This window comes from Bufo bufo, chromosome 2 (assembly GCF_905171765.1).
Source record: "Bufo bufo chromosome 2, aBufBuf1.1, whole genome shotgun sequence".
Lineage (NCBI taxonomy): Eukaryota > Metazoa > Chordata > Amphibia > Anura > Bufonidae > Bufo > Bufo bufo.
Window position 1 is genome coordinate 651438885 of NC_053390.1, and position 26897 is coordinate 651465781.

The window sequence follows — 26897 nt, forward strand, 5'->3', positions numbered from 1 at the left end:
TGATGTAGTGGGGAGCTGGAAATAAATTCCAAATGGGGTGAAATTGGAAAAAAAAATGCAATTGCGCAAGTTTTATGGCGTTTGTTTTTATGGCATTCCCAATGCGGTAAAACTGACCTGATACTTTCATTCTCTGGTTCAGTACGATTATGGCTATACCACATATTTATAGTTTTCTTTGTGTTTTAATAGTGAAAAAAAAAGTTTCTTTTCGTCACCATACTCTCATCCCTATAACTTTTTTGTAGTTATGTGTACAGAGCTGTATGGTGGCTAATTTTTTGCAGGGCGATCTGTACTTTTCATTGATATCATTATGGGGTGTAGAGCTCTTTGATCACATTTTATTAAATTTTTTGGTGAAAGGTGAAGTGACCAAAAACTGGCGAATCGGCCAGTTTAACTTTTCTTTCCATTTCACCGTTTGCCTTATGGGATAAAATTTTTATTTTTTATTTTAATAGTATGGGCATTTTCACACGCGGTGATGCACATGATGTTTACTTTTTAATGTTTAGGTATTTTTATTTTCGGGAAAGGGGGGTGATTTGAGTATTTACAGGGAGTGCAGAATTATTAGGCAAGTTGTATTTTTGAGGATTAATTTTATTATTGAACAACAACCATGTTCTCAATGAACCCAAAAAACTCATTAATATCAAAGCTGAATATTTTTGGAAGTAGTTTTTAGTTTGTTTTTAGTTTTAGCTATTTTAGGGGGATATCTGTGTGTGCAGGTGACTATTACTGTGCATAATTATTAGGCAACTTAACAAAAAACAAATATATACCCATTTCAATTATTTATTTTTACCAGTAAAAAACAATATAACATCTCAACATTCACAAATATACATTTCTGACATTCAAAAACAAAACAAAAACAAATCAGTGACCAATATAGCCACCTTTCTTTGCAAGGACACTCAAAAGCCTGCCATCCATGGATTCTGTCAGTGTTTTGATCTGTTCACCATCAACATTGCGTGCAGCAGCAACCACAGCCTCCCAGACACTGTTCAGAGAGGTGTACTGTTTTCCCTCCTTGTAAATCTCACATTTGATGATGGACCACAGGTTCTCAATGGGGTTCAGATCAGGTGAACAAGGAGGCCATGTCATTAGATTTTCTTCTTTTATACCCTTTCTTGCCAGCCACGCTGTGGAGTACTTGGACGTGTGTGATGGAGCATTGTCCTGCATGAAAATCATGTTTTTCTTGAAGGATGCAGACTTCTTCCTGTACCACTGCTTGAAGAAGGTGTCTTCCAGAAACTGGCAGTAGGACTGGGAGTTGAGCTTGACTCCATCCTCAACCCGAAAAGGCCCCACAAGCTCATCTTTGATGATACCAGCCCAAACCAGTACTCCACCTCCACCTTGCTGGCGTCTGAGTCGGACTGGAGCTCTCTGCCCTTTACCAATCCAGCCACGGGCCCATCCATCTGGCCCATCAAGACTCACTCTCACTTCATCAGTCCATAAAACCTTAGGGCCAACAGTCTTGAGATATTTCTTGGCCCAGTCTTGACGTTTCAGCTTGTGTGTCTTGTTCAGTGGTGGTCGTCTTTCAGCCTTTCTTACCTTGGCCATGTCTCTGAGTATTGCACACCTTGTGCTTTTGGGCACTCCAGTGATGTTGCAGCTCTGAAATATGGCCAAACTGGTGGCAAGTGGCATCTTGGCAGCTGCACGCTTGACTTTTCTCAGTTCATGGGCAGTTATTTTGCGCCTTTGTTTTTCCACACGCTTCTTGCGACCCTGTTGACTATTTTGAATGAAACGCTTGATTGTTCGATGATCATGCTTCAGAAGCTTTGCAATTTTAAGAGTGCTGCATCTCTCTGCAAGATATCTCACTATTTTTGACTTTTCTGAGCCTGTCAAGTCCTTCTTTTGACCCATTTTGCCAAAGGAAAGGAAGTTGCCTAATAATTATGCACACCTAATATAGGGTGTTGATGTCATTAGACCACACCCCTTCTCATTACAGAGATGCACATCACCTAATATGCTTAATTGGTAGTAGGCTTTCGAGCCTATACAGCTTGGAGTAAGACAACATGCATAAAGAGGATGATGTGGTCAAAATACTCATTTGCCTAATAATTCTGCACGCAGTGTATATATTTCTTAATTTTGTGTATATTTTTTAAAACATTTTTAAGGGGGTTTAAAAGGGATTCTGTCACTAGGATTTACCCTACAGAGATATTCATATGTGCCCATCAGTCTCCTTGTTTTGTATAAAATGATCCCACTCTTACTGCTCTGTGTGTCTTTTATTCGTCAAAAAAGCGATTTTATTGCTATGTAAATTACCTTGATAAGGAGCCCAAAGGGCTGTCCCACGATCCGTTGTAGCCCGGCCGCGCCCATCGTTCCGGAGCCCAGCATCGCCTACTAGTTAATTTATTTACTGCACTTGCCTGATGTCATTCCTTCCAAGCGCCGTAATCTTGCGCAGGCGCAGTGTACACAGTAGTCTGTGCCCGTGTGGACTACTGGCACAGGCTTAGTCGATCCCACTGTGCATGCGCCAGCTCCCTGCGCGAGAATACGGCGCTTGGGAGGAATGACGTCAGGGCAAGTTCAGTGAATAAATTAACTGGGCTCCGTAATGATGGGTGCGGCCAGGCTCCAACGGATCGTGGGAAAACCCCTTGGGCTCCTTATCAAGGTAATTTCACACAGAGCAGTAAGAGTGGGATAATTTAATACAAAACAAGGAGACTGATGGGCACATATGAATATCTCTGTAGGGTAAATCCTGGTGACAGAATCCCTTTAACCTCTTAGGGACATATGATGTACTGGTACGCCATGTGTATTCACGATCACCGCCTGCGATTTGCTACGTTTCTGGGTTATTCGGGTCTTTGGTGACCCGATAACCCGGAATAGGATGGTGATCGGTGGTGTGATAATACACCACCAATCACCATCACCTCTCAGGATCGCTTGCTATTTGCTGGGGTTAACTCCCCCCAGCTCTCCTCTCCTCCTCCATTCTGTGTCCGGGAGCGAGGAGAGAGTGCAGCGTCGTCCATCAGTGAGCCCAGCACCTCCATCTTTTCCCCTCCACAGTGCCATCTGACCCTCCACAGCACTAAAAGGTACATAGGGACAGGTTAGGCAAAGGTTAGTTTAGGCAGGGATATTCAGGGAAAGTTTAGGGGGAAAAAAAAAAATTAAGTTCACTGTTGCATCACCCTGATCGGGTGTCTGGGGTCCTATTTTTTTTCTGTTTTGCCTTTTTTTGGGGTTTTCACTTTATTTCGTTTTTTTTTCTGTTAGGTTTAAGGCAAAGTCCACGAACACCCGTGCCCCCACACACACTAAATAAAGTTTAGCACACACACTCCCCTATGGCCCGCCAGATGCTCTCGGCCGAGGAGGCATATGCCCTGCTTGCCTCCGAGTCCGAGAGCCCCAGTGAGGACGAGGATGACCACACTTTCCTCTTGTCATCCGCGTCCTCATCATCTAGCGATGATGATGAGCCCCCAAGGTGGCGAAGACACTGCCAGGCGGAGCAAGGGGACTGCCATGCCAGGCACCCTGTGGCCCACACTAGTACGAGCAGCTCTGGGGCTCGTACTAGTTTTCCGGCCCACCAGATAAGTCCACCTGAGCCCCCTACCGGTGAACTTGCATGGTGTACCCCAGAGGATTTTAAGCCTGTGATTCCTGACTTTGTTGGCCAACCAGGAATCCAGATTCCCACAGTGGGCTTCACTGAATATGACTATTTTTGTCTTTTTTTCAGTGACCCCTTTGTGAATCTGATGGTGGAGCAAACGAACTTGTACGCCCAACAGTTCATTGCTCAACACCCAGGCTCCTTTTTGGCTAGGGCCGGTGGCTGGACTCTGGTCAGTGCAGCCGAAATGAGGACGTTTTGGGGCCTCGTGCTGCACATGGGCTTGGTAAAAAAAAACTGTGTCAGGCTGTACTGGAGTTGGGACGTCCTCTACCAGACCTCACTTTACAGTACGGCCATGACACGCTCCTGTTTTGAGGCCATTCGGAAATTCCTGCATTATGCAGATAATGCAGCATGTCCCCCCCCCCCCCCCCCCGAGGTGATCCTGCCTATGACCACCTGTACAAAATCAGGCCAGTCATCGATCACTTAGGCCTCCAAAAATTTGGCCCCAATGTACCTGGAAGGGAAGTCGCAGTTGATGAGTCTCTCATTGCTTTCAAGGGGAGACTCATTTTCCGCCAGTATGTTCCCTCTAAGCAGGTGAGGTATGGCTTGAAGCTGTACAAACTTTGTGAGAGTACCTCAGGGTACACTTCCAAATTGTGTGTACGAGGGGCGAGATTCCCATATTCATCCCTTAGAATGTCCCCCCACTCTGGGTGTTAGCGGGAAACTTGTGTGGGACCTTATGCACCCACTGCTAGATAAGGGTTACCACCTGTACATGGATAACTTTTATACTAGTATCCCCTTGTTCCAGTCCCTCGCCGCCAGATCCACGTCCGCTTTTGGGACCTAGCGGAAAAATCAACGGGCCTCCCTACCCACCCTCTCCAGGTACCTATCTCCAGGGGTGAGACCCATGCCCTTACCAGTGGAAACCTGTTGCTGGTCAGATATAAGGACAAGAGGGATGTCCTTGTACTGTCCACAATTCACGGTAACGGCATCACCCCTGTCCCTGTGCGAGGTACCGTGGCAACGGTCCTCAAGCCCGATTGTATCGTCAACTACAATCGGTATATGGGAGTAGTTGATCTCTCTGATCAAGTCCTCAAGCCATATAACGCCATGCGCAAAACCCGAGCATGGTACAAAAAAAAGTTGCGGTCTACATGGTACAGGTTGCCTTGTACAACTCTTTTGTGCTGTCCCAGAGCGCTGGCAACACAGGGAAATTACTTCACTTCTATGAGGCAGTCCTCAAGGCCCTGATCTTGTCTGACTGGGAAAGAGCAGGCCAGAGTACCTCGGGAATTGGAGGCGCCCAGATCGTCCCTGGCCAACACTTTCCAGGTGTTGTCCCCTATACTGGAAAGAAGGGATGGTCCCAAAAAAGGTGCAGAGTGTGTTACAGGAGGGGGATACGGAAGGACACCACCACTCAGTGTGACATGTGCCCCGATCATCCGGGCCTCTGCATTATTGGTTGCTTCAGGGAGTACCACACTTCCATGGAGTACTAAATTTATAATCCCCTTCCCCAATTTTTATTCAATTTAGCCACTGACAATCGAAAAAGAAACTATGGTTCTCAGAAATATTTTGTAAAACTAAAATAAATAAAAAAGTAGACATATTAGGTATCGCCACGTCCGTAAGAATCTGCTCTATAAAAATACCCCATGACCTAACCCCTCAGATGAACACTGTCCAAAAAATAAAATAAAAATTATGCAAAAAAAAGAAAAAGGTATTTTTGGCAAATTTTCAATTTAATCCATTTTTTCCAGTAACAAAGCAAGGGTTAACAGCCAAATAAAACTTCATATTTATTACCCTGATTCTGTAGTTTACAGAAACACCCCATATGTGGTCGTAAACTGCTGTATGACCAAACGGCAGGGCACAGAAGGAAAGGAAAGCCATATGGTTTCTGCAAGGCAGATTTTGATGGCCTATTTTTTGGCACCATGTCCCATTTGAAGAACCCTGATGCACCCCTAGAGTAGAAACTCCATAAAAGTGACCCCATCTAAGAAACTACACCCCTCAAGGTATTCAAAACAAATTTTACAAACTTTATTAACCCTTTAGGTGTTCCTCAACAGTTTATGGCAAATGGAGATGAAATTTCAGAATTTCTATTTTTGGTAACCTTGCCTCACAAAAATGTAATATAGAGCAACCAAAAATCACATGTACCCTAAAAATAGTCCTAACAAAACTGCCACCTTATCCTGTAGTTTCGAAAATGGGGTCACTTTTATGGAGTTTCTACTCTAGGGGTGCATCAGGGGGGCTTAAAATGGGACATGCTGTAAATAAACCAGTCCAGCAAAATCTGCCTTCCAAAAACCACACGGCGGCCCTTTCCCTCTACGTCCTGCCGTGTGCCCGTACAGTAGTTTACGACCACATATGGGGTGTTTCTGCAAACTACAGAATCAGGGCAATAAATATTGAGGTTTGTTTGGCTGTTAACCCTTGCCTTGTTACTTGAAAAAATGGAAAATTTGCACAAAAAAAATAAAAAATTCTGAAATGTTATCTCCATTTGCTCTTGTGGAACACCTAAAGGGTTAACAACGTTTGTAAAATCATTTTTGAATACCTTGAGGGGTGTAGTTTCTAGAATGGGGTCATTTTTGGGTGCTTTCCATTATATAAACCTCATAAAGTGACTTCAGACCTAAACTAGTTCTTAAAAAGTGGGTTTTTGAAAATTTCTGAAAAATTTCAAGATTTGCTTCTAAACTTCTAAGCCTTGTAACATCCCAAAAAAATAAAATTGCATTCCCAAAATGATCCAAACATGAAGTAGATATATGGGGAATGTAAAGTAATAACTATTTTTGGAGGTATTACTATGTATTATAGAAGTAGAGAAATTGAAACTTGGAAATTTGCTAATTTTTCAAAATTTTGGGTAAATTTGGTATTTTTTAATAAATAAAAAATTATTTATTTATTTTTTACTCCATTTTACCAATGTCATGAAGTACAATATGTGACGAAAAAACAATCTCAGAATGGCCTGGATAAGTAAAAGCGTTTTAAAGTTATTCACACATAAAGTGATACTGGTCAGATTTGCAAAAAATAGCCTGGTCCTTAAGGTGAAATATGGCTGTGTCCTTAAGGGGTTAAGGAGGTTGTCTAAGACTGGCGAACAAATTACCAGAAGGCCAGGCATAGAATTAAAACACACACCTTATCAGAGCATCCAAGTTCCAGCGCTTCAGCTCGCATTAATTGTCCAGTAGTGGTGATGTGCATGTACGGAAATGACACGTTGCACTTCTAGCATGCTGGGGACGAGAAGGGGCAGGTACGGGAGCCATGGCTCTGAACTTGAGAAACTCAATGAGTTTTTATGTTTTAATTCTTACAGCATATCCAGCCCCCTGGTCAGTCTCAAACAACCCCTTCAACTGTCTTTTTATTAAATAAATCTGATTGGGATCTGTAAAGAAAAGGGGGTTAGTCAGCACATCCCAATGCACAGGTGCACGCCGCCATGGCAAAAACCTAAAGAAAAAAAGGCACCCTGCAAACCAGATAAAGTACAAAAATGCCATAGTCACAAAAAATATTATAGTGCTAATGCTACGCTTATTTATAAAGTAAGATACTTGGCAAATAAATTTTGTACAAAACCATCTGAGCCCGTCTGCCGAACGTCAAGGCGATCTCTGTAAGATTGGTCCTAACACTAAATACTACCTGTTATGCGCCATAATGGCCGCTATAAAGTTCAGGGAGTGTTGGATCCACATGCATGCTGGGTCCACTCTGCCTTTTACCATTTTTGGTGCCAAAATGGCCTCCATTACTTACAAGGGATGCAGGTACCAACATGCATGCCGATCCCACTCTATACCTTTCCTTGTGCCAGACAGCTTCCAGTGAATGTAGTGAGAGCAGGCCACAGCTTTATACTGAAACTAATTAAAATCAGCCTATGGGGCAGACAGGCTGATCAGGAGTGCACGGCTCGCTGGAGTGCCACATCTCCAACACTGTAAATTTGCAAAGAAAAGGGGGTTAGTCAGCACCTCCCAGTGCGCAGGTGCACGCCGCCATGGCAAAGACCTAGAGGAAAAAGAGACAATGCAACAGCACCCTGCAAATCAGACAAAGTACAATAATGCCATAGTCACAAAAATATTATAGTGCTAATGCTACGCTTATTTATTTATGGTTTTGTACAAAATGCATTTTGTACAAAACCATCTGAGCCCGTCTGCTGAACGTCTTAGGCTACTTTCACACTTGCATTCAGAGCGGGTCCGTCTGACGTCTGCCAAGACGGATCCTCTCCTATAATGCAGACGGATCCGTTCAGAACGGATCCATCTGCATTATAGTTTAGAAAAAATTCTAAGTGTGAAAGTTGTTCAGACGGATCCGTCCAGACTTTACATTGAAAGTCAATGGGGGACGGATCCGTTTGAAGATTGAGCCATATTGTGTCATGTTCAAACGGATCCGTCCCCATTGACTTACATTGTAAGTCTGGACGGATCTGTTTGCCTCCGCACGGCCAGGCGAACACCCGAACGCTGCAAGCAACGTTCAGGTGTCCGTCTGCTGAGCGGAGGACAAACGCTGCCAGACTGATGCATTCTGAGCGGATCCGCCTCCACTCAGAATGCATTGGTAGCTGGACGGATCCGTTCGGGGCCGCTTGTGAGAGCCTTCAAACGGAGCTCACGAGCGGAGCCCCGAACACTAGTGTGAAAGTAGCCTTACAGAGATCGCCTTGACGTTCGGCAGACGGGCTCAGATGGTTTTGTACAAAATGCATTTGCCAAGCATCTCACTTTATAAATAAGCGCAGCATTAGCACTATAATAATTTTGTGACTATGGCATTTATCTGGTTTGCAGGGTGCTGCTGCATTGTCTCTTTTTCTGTACCTCAGATTGGGAGCCCCACTAGGAGGACAGCTATTATTTGCAGTCTACTTTGTCAGTGGGATACACGGAAGAGAGGTGACGCCGAGTATTTCTTGTTGGGAAAGGTGGCAGCCCTATTCACGTCCTGGGGCCACTCTATGCAGCTGACTCCATCAGCAGGTGAACATTGTGAGAGGCCACGTCATAGCTCAGCTGCAGTGACGTCCACCTCCTGGAGCCCTGACTGCAGTGGAGCCGGCTCTGGTGACGTCACAAGACGAGGCTGCGCCGGGTTCTCCTCCACAGCTGAAAAGCCACCAATCGGCGGCCGGGGGGTGTAGATGCTGCCACCCTGCAGATCAGGAGGGTTGCATGCCGACCCCGGCTCCCCACTAGCAGGGATCAGGCAGCTGGCTGGGTGTGTGCGGCGCAGCGTCTCCCTTGGACCCGCCATGGAGACAATGCCTGTGCGGCTGCATTCAGCGTGAGCATTGTCTCCAGAGCGGACTGCTGGGGCAGTGACAGCCGCTCCGGCCACTGACATCACACTGCAGCCTGCTCTCTATCGCCATGGACAGCGCCAGGAGCATTGAGCTGGAGCATTTCGAGGAGAGGAAGAAAAACCAGAGGCAATCCCGAAAAGGCGGGGGAGGTCCGGGCAGCAGCTCTGGAGCAGGAGCCCGGGGCAATGGACTGATCCCCAGCCCGGCACACAGCGCTCACTGCAGCTTCTACCGCACCCGCACCCTGCAGGCGCTCAGCTCCGAGAGGAAGGCCAAGAAGGTGCGCTTCTACCGCAACGGGGACCGCTACTTCAAGGGGCTGCCCTACGCCGTGTCCGCCGAGCGCTTCAGGTCCTTCGAAGGTCTGCTGATGGAGCTGACCCGCTCCCTGAGCGACAATGTCAGCCTGCCGCAGGGGGTGCGCTGCCTCTACACGCTGGATGGCACCAGGAAGATCACCAGCCTGGACGAGCTGCAGGAAGGTGAGGGAGCTGGCACCTCCACAAAATGGCTCGTGATGCATTAGTATTCTGGGGCATGCTGGTACCCTGGGGGGGGGGGGGGGAGGGGAGGGGTATCTTCTGCACCAGCTGCTCATACATGACCATATATGCATCAGCCATGGTCCAGCAGATGCTACATATGGAGCATGTCCTCCATAATGTCTGGTGAGATGGAGTATCACCACCAAGGGTCCAGCTATGGTACAGCAGTAGTAACGATAGTATGCTCTAAGACGCTGCCCAATCAACTGTGGGAACTTGTGCAAAGCGAGGGCTCATGCACACGGCCGGAGCCATTTTAGTGGTCCGCAAATTGCAGATCCGCAAAGCACTGACATCGGCAGTGTGTGTTCCGCATTTTGTGTAACATAGAACAGTCCTATCCTTGTCCATAATACGGACACGAATAGGACATGTTCTGTTTTTTTTTTTTTTGTTTTTTTTTTGCGCGGCCACAGAACAGACATACCACATGCTGTCTGCATCTTTTGCGGCCCCATTGAAGTGAATGGGTCCACGTCCGACCAGCAAAAAAATGGCGATGGCAGCTTGATAGAGATGGTGTTCAGCATGAATCCCATTAGTTTCCATGCAGATACTCCATACTGGCGGAATGAAACGGATACATATGTCCCTGTGATGGTAATTTCAGTTGAGAAAAGTGCAAAGGAGAGCTCACGGGAAGAGACCCCCCCCCCCCCCCCCCTTTATGGCCATCTCAGGGTACTTTCACACTTGCGGCAGAGGATTCTGGCAGGCAGTTCTGTCGGATCTGGCAATCCGGACACAAACTGCTGCCATTTGTCAGTCTCTCTGGTGTCAAATGGAAAAAACGGATCCGGTAATTCATTTTAATTTTTTTTTTGCATTTTTAAAGGTCTGTGCATGCGCAGACCGAAAAGCCGGATCCGTTTTGCCGGAACACTTAACAGAAATTCTGATGATAGAAACCCTTTATGTAGCTGACTGACATTAGCGATGTGCGAATGTCAGCAGTACAGAACAGTGGTCTTTATACTTTTGTCCCTGCCGCCGTTCTCCTAAAAAAAGACCCTTTTAAAATATGCTAATAAGCCTCTAGGTGCTATGAGGGCGTTGATTCAGCAACTAGAGGCTCCGTCTACTAACCATTTATCCCTCCCAGGTCCTCCGTTTAGCTCCCCCCGCACCTCTTGAGTGACGTCCGAGTCAGCTGGATCGCTGAAGAAATCCCGCGCCTGCGCCGTCCACTTCTGTATTCGCGCAGGCGCAGTGAGTGAAGGACGCGCTCCTCGTGCTGGCTTCCTCACTGTGACGTAGTCGGCGCAGGCGCAGTGAGGAAGCCGGAACCAGGAGCGCGTCCTTCACTCACTGCACCTGCGCCGAATACAGAAGTGGACGGCGCAGGCCCGGGATAAATGGTGAGTGGACTGAGCCTCTAGGTGCTAAATCAACGCCCTCACAGCACCTAGTGGCTCATTAGCATATTTTAAAAGTGTTTTTTTTTTTTTTAGGAGAACAGCGGCAGGGACAAAAGTATAAAGACCACTGTTATGTACGGCTGACATTCACACATCGCTAATATCAGTCAGCTACATAACAGAATTTCTGATGACAGAAACCCTTTAATGCCAGATCCGACACTAATACACTTCTATGTAAATTAATGCCGGCATTCCGGCAAGTGTTCAGTATTTTTGGCCGGAGATGAAACTGCAGCATGCTGCGGTATTTTCTCCGTCCAAAAAGCGTAAAAGGGACTGAACTGATGCATCCTGAACAGAATTTTCTCCATTCAGAATGCATGGGGATAAAAGTGATCAGTCTTTTTCCGGTATTGAGCTACTGTGACGGAACTCAATACCGGAAAACAAAAACGCCAGTGTGAAAGTACCTTTTAATGCCACAATTAACATCAATCAGTCATTAAAAGATGCAATCTATAACAGCACCACTATCATGCACATGTCCTGGCATTCCTGAAATTGCAGGCTGGCGGCGGGCATCCATGGGGAGCCTGTCCTGAGATCATACGGCTGCTCAGTCCTCTGCATTCTTGGATGGCTGGATCGGCTTCCCCGCACCATGTGACGTGGAGATCAATAACAGGAAAGCCGCGGCGTATAGTGTGCTTGTTTATGCACCAAGAGGGACCCTCTGACATCACAGGCAATTAGAGCGGTCCCCGGTGGATGATGGCGATTAAACAAATCCATTTATGAGTCTTAGGCACTAATTGGATACTGTACATTTGCTTCCCCTTTCCGTGGCTTCTGTATTTTGGCAGTTGTAGAGCAGAAATCTGGAATTTGTGTGCCTGGTCTTGTCAGGCGATGCAGTCAGCAGGTGGTCCTGAATTCATCTGTCACCATTGCCCGCCGTTTGGAGTGTTTTGTCGCTGCGGTATCGCACATTTATTACTTCCCCTTAATCCTTATTCTGACATTGAATGTTAACCCTTTGGGTTTTATTGCTGTGTTGCCATCAATCGTCTCATTTACTGTGCTTGTGATTGCTGCTTAGTCTTCATACCTTATTTTTACAGATTTGGTCTGACATGAATATTTACAATGGGTTCTGTGACTAAAGCTTAACGGGGTTGTCCACTTTGGATGATCCCATGCACAAAGATAAGATGATCCCAGGCTGTACTGCTGCTGGAATCCGTGGAATCCCTTGTAATGCTGGAGTATGGGGGTATTAGCATGGGAGACAGCACTCGCCTCATTTGAAAATGAATTTTTAAAGGGTTTGTCCCATCTCACCATTTCTAAGACCACCAGCTGGCCGGGAAATAGCACAGCGGGACGGAGTGGTGTTGATTCATGCGCTGCAATGGGAGGTACAGGAACAGCGTAGCATGGCAAGCTATACGGTTTCCCTAACCTGTGGAACGCCAGCCCACCTTGCTGTTCCGGGTCGGGGTTTATTCTCATCTCGCAGAGATGAGACAACCCTTTTAAGACTCTGACATTATGTTCAGAGCCTACATATGGCATATAAAACAGGACAAGCATCTAGCATATACGCCAAATGTATCCATATGGCTCCATTCACCCAATGGAGGCCAGAGGTGTGCCGTTTTGGTTTCCATTGGGCCAGGGTATGTTGATATACCTTTTTTGTGGTAATATCATAGTAGACAACACTATTCTATACAAAGGTATATAGTACGATGACATAGCCCACTGTGTGGCTGTACAGGGAAATATATTGTGGCCTTCTGTTAGAGCAGGGGTAGGCAACCTCCGGCACTCCGGCTGTTGTGAAACGAGGGCTGCAGTAAAAGATTATTTTAGTATCGGAGTATTCTATCGATTATTTTTTATGATTAATCGAGTAATCTAATAAGAAAAAATGAATTAATAGACAGTTTTCCTTTAAAAAAAACTCATCAGACCCCCTGCCATCAGCTTCACCCGTGTCATCAGCTCCATTCCCCCAGTGCCTTTAGCTCCATTCCCCCAGTGCCATCAGCTTGATTCCCCCACCCCAGTGCCATCAGCTCGATTCCCCCACCCCAGTGCCATCAGCTCGATTCCCCCACCCCAGTGCCATCAGCTCGATTCCCCCACCCCAGTGCCATCAGCTCAACATATCAACAGTTTAGATCAGTGTGGGTCTGAGTGCTGAGACCCCCACGATTCCTAGAACGAGGGGAGAGAAGCACCCACATATATTGCGCTCTCTCTCCTCACTGCTGAGGATGAAATCAAGATGGGCCTATAGACTTCTATGGAGCCTGTATACTTCCATTATATGTAGAGTTCCCATTTAAAGTAAATTAAAGGGGTTGTCCGGGTTTAGAGCTCAACCCGGACATACCTCCATTTTCACCCCGGCAGCCCTCCCGACAGGAGCATCGGAGCAGTTTATGCTCCGATGCTCTCCTTTGCCCTGTGCTAAATCGCGCAGGGCAAAGGCGTTTTTTTGAGATCCGTTGAAGTACCGGGGCTCTCCATGGGGCTGCCAGCAACCCCGGTGACGTCACCGGCACTGATGGGCCGGATTTAGCGCTGCCCTAGCTAGTAAAATGGCTATGGCAGAGCTAAAGCCCGCCCATCAGAGCCGGTGACATCACCGAACACACTGCCGGGCGGAAGTTTCCGCCCGGCAGTGTGTTATTGAAAACAAAAGAGCCGTGCCCTGCTCGATCTAGCGCAGGGCAAGGGAGCGCATCTGAGCATGAGATGCTCCGATGCTAGCCTCAGGGGAGGGCTGCCTGGGTGAAAATAAGGGTATGTCCGGGTTCAGCTCTGAACGTGGACAACCCCCTTTAAGTGTTCAGACTCTTTTAAAAAAAAATAAAAGAGCCTTGGTTCACTGAACCTGTTTTTGAGCACTTGTTGCAAGGAGTAGGACAACCCCATCAAGCTGATGGGATCAGACTACTGTTTAGATTACTGTACAGTCTATGTCTAGGTGTTTGTTATTAGTGAAGCTTTTGGGGTGTTGTCAGGGTCAGACTAGATCTAGACATGTCTGATCCTGTTTCCGCAGGCAGATAAGCGGCACCCCGGATGTTTGGCAGCTGTTTATCCCTCTTTGTATACTGAACTAAAGAGGCATGAATGTTCTCCTGACAACCAGCACTGTGCACAGGCAGCTTGTGTCAGGAGTCAGCAGATCTGCATCATCATAGCTTACAGCTGTTTAACATGAGTGCAATATGACAGCCCTCCTCCATGGAAGTGAATGGAAAGTCTGCCCCATGCCTTATCCATCTTCCAGGTGTTACCGAGAGCTCTGCTGAATGCAGCTGTCTGGTAGTCTGCAGTGCATGCTGAGACTTGTAGTACTACAGAGGCTGTCTCTGGCAGCTCACTGTAGCAGCTGGTGGGATATGTGGCAGATATAAACATTCCCAGCAATGGCTGATATTATGGGAGAAGTAGCAGTCTGTTTGGCGACGTATGCGCTACAAGGAAGTCTCCTGCTGCTCACCTCCGATAAGCCGAGATCCACCATCACCAAGCATCAGCTGTAGGCCGTTCCTTTACGTCACTTGCGGGTCACGGCAGTAGACCTGGGGACACGTGAGGCAAGATGGTGGTGCCCAGGAGCAGCTAGCAGGAGGTGGAAAGGCGAGTATTTTGCTGGCCAGCAGAAAACCACAGAGCGGGAGTAATAGCAAGCGTCACGTGACACAAACGATTTTTTGTGTCGAATTACTAGTTTTAGTCGAGTACTCGTTGCAGCCCTATGTGAAACTACAACTCCCAGCATGCATACTTGCTCTGCTCTTGTAAGAACTTGCATAGAAATGAATGGAGCATGCTGGGAATTGTAGTTTTGCAACAGCTGGAGTGCCGAAGGTTGCGGACCCCTGTGTTAGAGGTATAGGTTGTGAGTTTTTCCTGACTTGCCTCCAGCGAAGGCTCCAAACATTCAGGTGTAGCTCAGTCACCAGAAGCTGGCGCCAGAACTACACAGCACTGTAAACTTTGTAGTGGAGGGAAATAGATATGGAGGGCGCTACTCCCAATGAAGTCAACTAAGCTCCTTCCATTACAAGGCTGTGTAGTTCCGGCGCCAGTTTCCGGAGACTGAGCTACACTTGAACAGCTGATTGGCTGGATTGTGGAGTGTCGGACCCCCGCCATTCAGCTAGTGATGGTTTGTCCTGAGGATAGACCATGTTTTAGTAAAGGCTGGACAACCCTCATGCACAAACTGAAAATAGTAATGACTATTGATAACTTGTGGACAGACGGCGTCACTTGTGCCACTTCAGCCAATCAGCAGTGACCTGTCCCCAAGCGAAACATCACTACTGGGTCACATGCCGCTTGGGTACAGGTCACAGTGGAGGCCAGTGTCATTGGCTGCAATGGAGCACATGACCCCATCCATCTGGAAGTTTTACATGACAGGGACCAGAAGACCATGAAAGGGAGCCGGTGAGGGGAGTATAATTATTTCAATAGGCACAGCACTCTGCTGCCCACATTTAGAAATGTCCCAAAGCTGGACAACCCCTTTGAGATTTCAAGAACTGAAAATCTTTGACACAACATTCAGAGCAATGAATCTCCGCGTTCTTCACATGTCAGAGAAAAAGGTTTGGTGCTCTGTAGATCTGAAAATCGGAGTGCTGTCTCAGCCGTTGGAGCACCACCAATCACTCCTCTACTGTGCGTCCTATTGCCGTGTCATAAAACATTTCCGTGGAAAACGTCTTTATTTTGTATCATCCTTTCCTTAGCAATATATAAATCACTTTACAACATCAGCTTAGATCTTCCTCTAAGAAATATTCCTTCCGTTTCGGCTAGTTTTCCCTCACTTCAAAACAGTATGTAGGTGAATGGATACATATGTTACTCAGTGTCCATGTCTAGCAATGTCTAAAGGGAACCTGTCACACTGAACATGGTGCCTGAGCTGAAGGCAGCATGTTATACAGCAGGAGGAGCTGAGCAGAATGGTATATAGCTTTGTGGGAAAAGATTCAATATAACTTGTAATTCTGGTCTTTGAAGTCAAGGAGGCGGACCTATCAGTGATTGACGGCCTTCCCTCTATGACTGTGTATGAACCGTTATTTAAATGAATGAAATTACAAATTATACTGAATCTTTTTCCACAAATCTATACAGGGGCGGACTGGGAACTTAAAGTGGCCCTGGAAAAAATACTAAAAGTGGCCCCGTTTTTGTAGTTGGGCCCAAATTGATGGAAGGCAGGACCAACACAAGTCGGCGGGGCTAGCAATACCATATTGTGGCACATTATACCACCCCAACACAGCCAAATACCACAGTCCATCACAATATACTGCCAGCCTCACAAAATACATACCCAAAAACTTCCACTGACAGCCATGAGGAGGGCCCAGACGGCCCCTTGGGCATCGGCCCACCGGGAAATTTCCCTGTAAGGTTTATGGCCAATCTGCCCCTGACTCTATATATCAATCTTCTCAGCTCCTCCTGCAGCTTAGACATCATGTTCATTGTGACAGGGTCACTTTAAATACAAGTATATGATTGAAGCCTTAGGTTCTGTTCATGCTGCACTGAGCCCTCTTACGGGGTTATTAATTGGGAAGGCTGCAACATATGTATCTCTATATGCCTAGAATAGTGTAGTCTACTAAGCTATACAGCTAAACAAAAGAAATGCCAAACTAGCCTGCCGTATGCCAAAAGGACACCCTTTGAGAACGCAAAGAGCCTAGGTAAAGGGCCATTCACATCATGGTCAGTATACTTCATGGCAGTGTATGAATAGAAGCCCATTCTCTTGTCATGATCGGTATTCCTGTCTGGCATCTATTATCCTCCTAGATGTTTCAGTCTGTCTGTCCTTGAATTCTTGCTTCTGCCTTTCTTGTCCTCAATTCATCTCCTTTTGTCCTTCAGTTTACTGTGCCTCCCATATTGTGGATTTGTTATATCCCTTGTCGATTTTTGCTGGCCTGTATGCCTGGATTGAGTCTCCTCCTTTACTTGCTCATATGAGGGTTTTGGGAATCTAATTTACATGTACCAATAATCGGCTAGATTATCGGGAATCCCCTTTTCTGTGAACACTTATTCACGATAATCTGGCCATCTAAATATGCAGCCGAACAACCAATGAGCGAGCAAAACGCTTGTTTATCGGGAGATCCTGTCGTTGTGCAGGCACTCCAGTCATTATTCCTGGGCAGCAGATCGTGCTGTTTAAACAGCGATCTGCTGCCCAGAAACTATGATTCTGTACGGGGACGAGCGATCGCTATACTCCTACTGTGAAGGAGATCGATGTCAGGGAGGAAGCGTTCAATCAGGTATTCCATCGACCTGTGTAAACCCGCCTTAAATGCTTTGATGGTGGCGGGTGCATGCGCCTAAGGCAGTTCACAAACATGATCAAGATAACCTAAGTGCTACAACACACCGTAAGAAAGCAACAAATATATACTAATTGGGGGTTATATGTATTAGGCGCAGTCGGTTTTTCTAGGCCATCCTCACCACTGTGGAGTGGTGGGTGGGGGCATGTTGGTGGTGGGCCCATCTGTCCTGGTAAATTCACTAACATTTATGCCAGTTTCCTGGCTGGAGTAGATTTCAATCTAGGTGCATGGACTGCCAGAGGATGCGTCATAAATAAAGAGCATCCTCTGGCAGAAGAGGGGATATCTAAGATTTGATAAATGATATTACTTTATTCATCTTTATTTTGCATGCAGTGCATTTCTGAGGACACTTTTATTCATTTACAGTGGTCCCTCAAGTTAAAATTCATGAGTTGGAAGTCAAAACTCTTGTAACTTGAGACCATAGGGGAGGTTTATCATCTCTCTTTTACCTGAAAAGTTTAGTTAAAAAGTCGCAAGTGCCTGAAGGGGCTGTGTCAAGCGGCTCTGACAAATTTATCTTCATTTATGCCACTTTATCTTCATTTGTGCCTAGTCATAAATTAGGCGCATCCTACGGCGGCACAGGGGATATCAAGACCGGCGCATAAAGGATCAGTCTTGATAAATGTCCCCCCATAACACTATGCAAAACTGTGTAAACTTGTATAAGACGACTTTTGAGCCCTAGAAAATATTTTCTAGAGTGGGGGGTCGTCTTATACGCCGGGTATGGCGGGCGCTGCAGTGCCGGGATGCCCGAATTATCAACAGAGAGAGCCCGGGCTATTGCATTGTATCCCCAGCAGCTGAGAGCTGCGATGTAACCCACGGCATATGAACCCCCTGCGCTGTACCTTGTATACCGCCCCCTGCTCTGTACCTTGTATGCTCCTTGTACCACCATCCTCCCGGCCGCTCGCATCTCGCTCCTACGCATGTGCGAGATTTCATGCGGCGAGCGTGGATACACAGCATTTTCTAAGGAATAATATAGCCTCTACAGTAATATAAGACTACGAGGAGCCACTGCAGGTTTGAGAAGTCTGTGTATAAAAGCCTCTGGCTCCTATGTGGTCATGGAAGTCTCGTTGGCTTCTATAGTGCTGGGTTACATTATCCCATTTATAATACAACAGGTCACGGCAGACGGAAGGACGGCTCAGCATCTACAAGTCTTCTGCTGCTTTCTTATTGCTTGCCTGAAATGTTACTTTCATTTCATTACATCTGTTTAGACTATAGACAGTCTCAGTTAATTTTCATGCCTCGTACTTGGCAGCATTTTGTTCTCATTTGTAAGTCGGGTACATGAAAGACTTGTGATTAATATTCTTATCTCCTAGACATCACTACAACAGACAGCAAAGTGAATTTTCTTACAGAAAAAAAAAAAAATTGTTGCTATCATCTTTACTGCAATGTCAAATTCATCAGTGAGTGCATTCTTCAATGGGTGGGATTTTTTCCAGCTGCTGCTGCAATCGCTGTCCTATGAGTTCCAGTGTAAATTCTGGGCTTGGTCTTTCAGCGTGCCGACGTGTCCGCTCCTGGGATGTAATGCCTCCGGCAGTGCCATTGCCACAGCCTGCGTCCGTATAGTAGCCTATAAATTGTCATTGTAGAATAGGAGTGTACAGTTACAATAAAATCTTTAAAAGGGTTACACAGTACAGATATAATATATTTGTGCCGTACATCGTGATAAGGGTTGGTGACAATATAATAGTGCATTCCATTATACTAGAATTGTATGGTAAGTGGTCAGAATAAAACTTAACGTTTAATAAAGATATTTAGAAAAATAGGTCCCAAGATAAGAGATATGAACAATTTATATAAATATACATAAGCGGAGCACCACGGCGGTTTACCAAACAGATGTAAATAGTGCCAAAACCAAATATACAATAATGTAAGATGCTCGGCGGCACCAGGATAATAACCGATTGGTCCTACCGCTCAGATGGGGTACTCCAGGATCAGCAATTGACCGGCCGGTGTTGATAGATTTTCACACCGTTGTTGACGGCAATTACGTAACGCAGGGTGGTTTATAGAACTAGCTGGACCTAGAAATGCCCTAGAGCCCTACACTCGCCTATGTGACCGGATGACGGTTACCCGCCACCAGTCACCTACAGGAACCTCACCCTGGAATTTATGCGCCCTTGCTTACCTAGTCCCTACATGCATGTTTCGCTGGGGAGGGATGAGTAACAAGCTCATCAGGGGAAACATGGGAGCTTGGGCTGAACCTGTGCTGGGTGCACTGACAATAATGTCAAAGGTGCGCTCTGCACAGAGACAAGAAACACCACAATCCAGATATGGATCTAAGTGGGCGATTTAGCTATGAAGGGAAAGGGGAATCAAGATATGGAGCCCCTCTCCTAACAGCTCACTGAGACGCATGGGCTGATGTAGCCTGGGTAGCAATTGAGAAGCGCTACCTTTTGAAGTGAAAGCCAGCCTCAGAATGAGGCTTGGCTATAGTACGCCGACCTCAGTCCGAGCGAGTGGTGGACGCCCATGCATGCGCGGAGCGGTACAGCGCACAGAGAGAGGAAGGCAGGAAGGTGGACGTGAATGACAGAGATAACGTCATCGCGTCCCATCTCGCAAATACACGCGAGATGACGCGACGGTTGCCAAGCCAACGGGACGCTATTCCCAGGCATCGTCGGGCCGCACAGCTCTGGATATGTTGCTGCGCTCAATATGAACATGGTATTAGATGGCAAAAAGATAAAGTAATATATGAATCCAGACTATGTTGGCAGTATATGGACACATGTAAGAGGGGCATAAGGGGAGATGGTAAAATAGGAGGAAGGGACCGGTAAACGAGGAAGTGACAAGATAAGAGGGATCCTCTGTAAGCATTGGCCCATCTTGATGATGGACCCCGATATTAAAGAAGCTGTACATGACTACCCTCAAATTACATTTAGAAGGGGCAGCAACTTGAAGGATCTCCTTGTTCACAGCCATTTTGCACCTGTTCCTAGGCAAGGCACATGGCTTGACCGTAGGCCAATAGGCTGCTTCAGGTGTAGTGGCTGTGTAGCCTGTGGGCTCATTCAACCAGGCAAAACCTTTTACAGCTCCAATTTGTTAAAAACATTCCCCATCAGAGATTTTATCAATTGCAAGACACAGGGCGTCATTTATAAGATCACCTGCACCTGCGGTTTGGAATACGTGGGAAAAACAAAACGTGAGCTGCGTAGACGCCTTGGTGAGCATCTTGGCGATATTGCCAATAACAGGGACACAGCAGTGTCGAGGCATGTACACGATCACCACCAGGGGAATCCAAATTGCCTCAGGGCAATAGGAATTGAGCAAGTTGTTCGTCCGGCCCGTGGTGGAGACTGGGACCGCACGCTACTCCAGAAGGAATCCCGCTGGATCTTTACGCTGGGCACAGTCTCACCCACGGGGCTTAATGAACAGCTCAATTTCGGCTGTTTCATATAGCCCAATGATTGATCACCCACTGAATATCTCTAGGGTGCCCTCCATTGCCCCCATACATATTCATAGTTACATTTTTGTATTTAAGTATATACCATTTCCCTCCCCCTCCCTCCTATTTTACCATCTCCCCTTATGCCCCTCTTACATGTGTCCATATACTGCCAACATAGTCTGGATTCATATATTACTTTATCTTTTTGCCATCTAATACCATGTTCATATTGAGCGCATCAACATATCCGGAGCTGTGCGGCCCGACGATTCCTGGGAATAGCGTCCCGTTGGCTTGGCAACCGTCGCGTCATCTCGCGTGTATTTGCGAGATGGGACGCGATGACGTTATCTCTGTCATTCACATCCACCTTCCTGCCTTCCTCTCTCTGTGCGCTGTACCGCTCCGCGCATGTGTGAGCGTCCACCACTCGCTCGGACTGAGGTGGGCGTGCTCTAGCCAAGCCTCATTCTGAGGCTGGCTTTCACTTCAAAAGGTAGCGCTTCTAAATTGCTACCCGGGCTACATCAGCCCATGCGTCTCAGTGAGCTGTTAGGAGAGGGTCTCCATATCTTGATTCCCCTTTCCCTTCATAGCTAAATCGCCCACTTAGATCCATATCTGGATTGTGGTGTCTCTTGTCTCTGTGCAGAGCGCACCTTTGACATTATTGTCAGTGCACCCAGCACAGGTTCAGCCCAAGCTCCCATGTTTCCCCTGATGAGCTTGTTACTCATCCCTCCCCAGTGAAACATGCATGTAGGGACTAGGTAAGCAAGGGCGCATAAATTCCAGGGTGAGGTTCCTGTAGGTGACTGGTGGCGGGTAACCGTCATCCGGTCACATAGGCGAGTGTAGGGCTCTAGGGCATTTCTAGGGCCAGCCAGTTCTACAAACCACCCTGCGTTACGTAATTGCCGTCAACAACGGTGTGAAAATCTATCAACACCGGCCGGTCAATTGCTGATCCTGGAGTACCCCATCTGAGCGGTAGGACCAATCGGTTATTATCCTGGTGCCGCCGAGCATCTTACATTATTGTATATTTGGTTTTGGCACTATTTACATCTGTTTGGTAAACCGCCGTGGTGCTCCGCTTATGTATATTTATATAAATTGTTCATATCTCTTATCTTGGGACCTATTTTTCTAAATATCTTTATTAAACGTTAAGTTTTATTCTGACCACTTACCATACAATTCTTCTGTTTGACTCAGGTGGTCACCCTCATTATCTAAATTGTCAGTTTGTATTCCATTATACTACCACAATATAGTACATTGCCAATATATTACCATAAACCGGTATTACCAATATAATAATGCTATAAAATCTATAGTGTGAATACAGTCATGTACTTTAGAGCTGCCATAGAAGTTCTGCAAACCTGACATTACCACTGAAAATACTGTGCAATAACTGTAGCCTTATGGGCCATTAGCCCTTTATTGTTCCATTGCTTCTAGTATGTATGGTCCCGGAAGTGTGTATATAATGAAGAGAACACCTGATGGCATGGTTCCGTTCATTGTATAGGTGTATAATAAAGTTATTGATTTCTTACCTGGCAACAGGATTTGATTGGTGAAGTTATCGGCGAATGACGTCTGGGAAAAGTTGCAGGGGCCCTTGGAGAATGGTGATTGGTCCTTCTCTTCAACATACGTTCCAGGTACCTGTATTAGAAGGAGATAATGGTCAGTGCGTATTCACGGCACTGGACAACAAACAGACAGGACCTATGTCATACTTACCTATGGAAGAACTTCTCAAGCAACTCATCTACAAAGCTGAATCTAAAGGAGGAGTCACCTGGCTGCAAAAATGCTTATGCGATGAACTTACCTTTTCGGATGAAGCTCCAGGATCTTCTTCTCAGGTCTTCTGCGCAGCCCCGAGCACGAGCCCAGAGAGGATCGATATCTCAGACGTCACTGGCACGCGCATGCGCTGTGACAGCCCGAAGGAAAACTTACCTTCAAAACTGAATCCCCGGGAACCAAAGACCTTCTCTCCTCCACCTCCTCCGGAAAAAAAGAAAAGAAAAGACACTCCCCTGTTACCCCTTCAGCTCAGGAGGCAGGTGATATACAGAGCTTCTGTATCCTTCTCTCGAGCCTTCTACAGTTGGACCTATTAGCAAGGGTGAGATTGACGGTCAAAACAGTCAGGTTGGCACTGGGGTTGTTTCGATACCAATATTTTGATTCGGTTTCGATACCATAAAAAAGTATTTTGATACGTGATACCTTTCGATACCACGCTAAAATAAAATAAAACACAAAAAAGCCTTTTGATTATTTAAATGTAAAACATTTATTGAATTAAACAGAAAAACCTGCACCAGATATCAGATTGTCAGAGTTCGATATTGAATTTGACAATGTAACAGTGATAATGAGGAAGGAGCCTTCACCTCTCCTGCACGACAACTCTTTAGGAAAATAATTCTGGAGCATTTATTCTATGTTTTACAAACTCAACCCCAACATTAACCCCATGTTGCCCATTATGTGAGATGGTACACTACTTTGGGGATCACTTACTATTAATGTGAGACACATGGGGTCCAGTCCAAATGTGCCCAGCCTGACATTAAAAATAAGTGACCCCCATCATGTTTAAAACATGGCAGTGGCAAGATTGGGGTTAATGAGTCACATTAAGCCCAATCTTGCTGGCTGCCTGATGCAAATGTTTTTTTGCCTGCCTTTATTTTGAGGCAGGCTAATCACTCTAGACTTGCACTGTGGGGGTGTGGGGTACCTTCTATGCTGGCTGTTCAGGGCACTGACTCTGGTGCTGACCGTGAGCTGTGCACTCAGGAGGAGGAGGATTCTGCTGCTGCTGCCGTTCGCTGAGCTCACTAACTCAGCCGGCGCAGAGGTAACTTTACCTCCCCCGTCCCTCCTGCTTTCATTAATAGCCAAACATTCATTGGCGCACCGTGGAAGTTGTGCGGGCAGCTTCAGAGCCCGCTCACTTCATTGGTCTCACAGTGGCCGCGTCATAGGAGGGAGGGATTCCCTCCCTCTGTTCCACCCTTCCTCCTTCTTCATTGTCTGCCGAGCGCGGCACACGCCATATTGTCAGCGCAGTATAGTACTGAAAAAACTAACATCTGGATACTGGCATAAAAGTATCGATTGGGTATCGAAAGTTCGATACCCGAAACAACCCTAGTTGGCACACCGATGCTGCGCAATTTTATTAACCAAATACCACAGACTGATGATAAATTATATTTACCTAATGAGTTTTTAAAGTTGTTATCAAACATAAATAAGGAGGATTCTCACTCCTTAACTCAGGTCTGGGTGGATAAGACATCTGTCAATCCTCAATCAGGCAATGACAGATTTATGGGCATAAATAAAGATCTTGTCTCTGTCTTTAACCCTCAAACGAATAATTTAGAAGGTATACATCAATCCTGCCTTAAAGAGGCTTTGATTTGTCATATTTCACCTCTTGGATATCACCTGTCATTCACAGTAAAGGAAAAAATATGGAACAGGAAATATATTGATCTATATTCCCTACTCCCATCTTACGGTAATAAAACCGAATTAAAGGACAATAAGGATCCGGAAACAAAAAATAAATCTATTTTTAATTGGTTACAGGCTTTCACTATTTATGCGGCAGTGATGTGTGAACGTGAACCAGACAAAAAAGAAACTAACTCTTTGTTTAATTCGCAACCTTTGCTTCCCCAAGCACCAGTCATTAAACGATTAAATAGAAAAAGTCTCGCTTCTGTTTCTTATTTATCGTTTGATATGGCGATTGTCAAATTAAGGGAATTGGGCAAGAATGCACTCCTAGCCAAAACAGATATTAAATCGGCATTCAGACTTCTTCCTATTCACCCTAAAGAATTTAATTCACTTGGATTTCAATTTGAGGGCCAATATTTATTTGACAAGACTCTACACCAATGGGTTTTACCCTCATGTTTTTTTACTTTTGAAGCCTTCTCATCTTTTCTACAATGGGTTATTGAACAATTTCACATAGATGGACATATATTACATTACTTAGACAACGTCCTATTCATGGAAAGAGGAGATTCCAACAACTGTCTATTACTGGAATTTTTTTTTTCCAAAAAACTAACGTTTTCAATATACCATTAGCAGAAGAGAAAACAGTATTTCCAACTAACAAATTAACATTTCTAGGTATAACTATTGATATTTCCAAAATGGAATTCAGTATTCCTGAAGAAAAAATGGACAACCTCAAAATTTCTATCAATTTGTTATTGGCTAGAAGAAAATACTGCAAACTACAATCATTATTGGGTTCTTTAAACTTCATTTCTCGGGTCATACCCATGGGTAGAGTTTTCTCTAAAAGATTATATAATTCTGCACAAGGCATTTGCTCACCTTTCTCACATATTAGATTAACAAAAGAGTTAAGAGAAGATTTACATACAGTACAGATCAAAAGTTTGGACACACCTTCTCATTCAAATTGTTTTCTTTATTTTCATGACTGAAAATTGTAGATTCACACTGAAGGCATCAAAACTATGAATTAACACATGTGGAATTATATACATAACAAACAAGTGTGAAACAACTGAAAATGTCATATTCTAGGTTCTTCAAAGTAGCCCCCTTTTGCTTTGATTACTGCTTTGCACACTCTTGGCATTCTCTTGATGAGCTTCAAGAGGTAGTCCCATGAAATGGTTTTCACTTCACAGGTGTGCCCTGTCAGGTTTAATAAGTGGGATTTCTTGCCTTATAAATGGGGTTGGGACCATCAGTGGCGTTGAGGAGAAGTCAGGTGGATACACAGCTGATAGTCCTACTGAATAGACTGTTAGCTGCTTTTTTCTTGCCATAATACAAATTCTAAGTAAAGAAAAACGAGTGGCCATCATTACTTTAAGAAATGAAGGTCAGTCAGTCAGCCAAAAAATTGGGAAAACTTTGAAAGTAAGGGCTATTTGACCATGAAGGAGAGTGATTGGGTGCTGCGCCAGATGACCTGGCCTCCACAGTCACTGGACCTGAACTCAATCGAGATGGTTTGGGGTGAGCTGGACCGCAGAGTGAAGGCAAAATGGCCAACAAGTGCTGAGCATCTCTGGGAACTCCTTCAAGACTGTTGGAAGACCATTTCAGGGGACTACCTCTTGAAGCTCATCAAGAGAATGCCAAGAGTGTGCAAAGCAGTAATTAAAGCAAAAGGTGGCTACTTTGAAGAACCTAGAATATGACATATTTTCAGTTGTTTCACACTTGTTTGTTATGTATATAATTCCACGTGTGTTAATTCATAGTTTTGATGCCTTCATAGTCATGAAAATAAAGAAAACTCTTTGAATGAGGTGTGTCCAAACTTTGTCTGTACTGTATATGGCTATTATTTCTATCTAATTTCAATGACAAAACAATCTGGCAGCAGGAATTCATAGATTCTGATGCATTACAATTGTACACAGATGCAGCAGGATCCATAGGTTATGGTGCGTTTTTTAATCCTTTTTGGTCTGCGGAAGTATGGCCTCAAAAATAGGATACAGGTATAGTAAAAAATATAGTCTTTATTGAACTATTTCCTGTCTTAGTGGCATTGCATATTTGGAGGTCGAATTTTGCTAACAAAAGAATTCTGTTATCAGATAACATGGGTGTACTTTTCGCTATTAATTGTTTTGCGTCAAAATCTATCACGGTTAGGCTACTTTCACACCTGCATTAGGTGCGGATCCGTCTGGTATCTGCACAGACGCATCCGCACCTATAATGCAAACGCTTAGATCCGTTCAGAACGGATCCGTTTGCATTACCATGAACAAAAAAAAAATAATTTTTTTTTTTGTTCATGATAATGCAAACGGATCCGTTTTGACTTTACATTGAAAGTCAATGGGGGACGGATCCGTTTGAAAATTGAGCCATATTGTGTCAACTTCAAACGGATCCGTCCCCATTGACTTACATTGTAAGTCTGGACGGATCCGTTTGCCTCCGCGCGGCCAGGCGGACACCCGAACGCTGAAAGCTGCGTTCAGGGGTCC

At 45.4% G+C, this 26897-nt stretch overlaps 1 protein-coding gene across 5 annotated transcripts in view; it reads left to right on the forward strand.

Moving 5' to 3' along the window:
- Positions 1-8904: 8904 nt before the first annotated feature.
- Positions 8905-26897, forward strand: part of DCLK2 (doublecortin like kinase 2) — a 153658-nt gene continuing 135665 nt past the window's right edge. For all 5 annotated transcript variants that reach the window (XR_005776359.1, XM_040418531.1, XM_040418532.1 and 2 more), the window contains exon 1: positions 8905-9535. Coding sequence is in view for 4 of the 5 variants with exons in the window: in XM_040418531.1 (XP_040274465.1) it covers positions 9121-9535 (415 nt within the window). In the remaining variant the exon portion in view is untranslated. The remainder of the gene's footprint in view (positions 9536-26897) is intronic.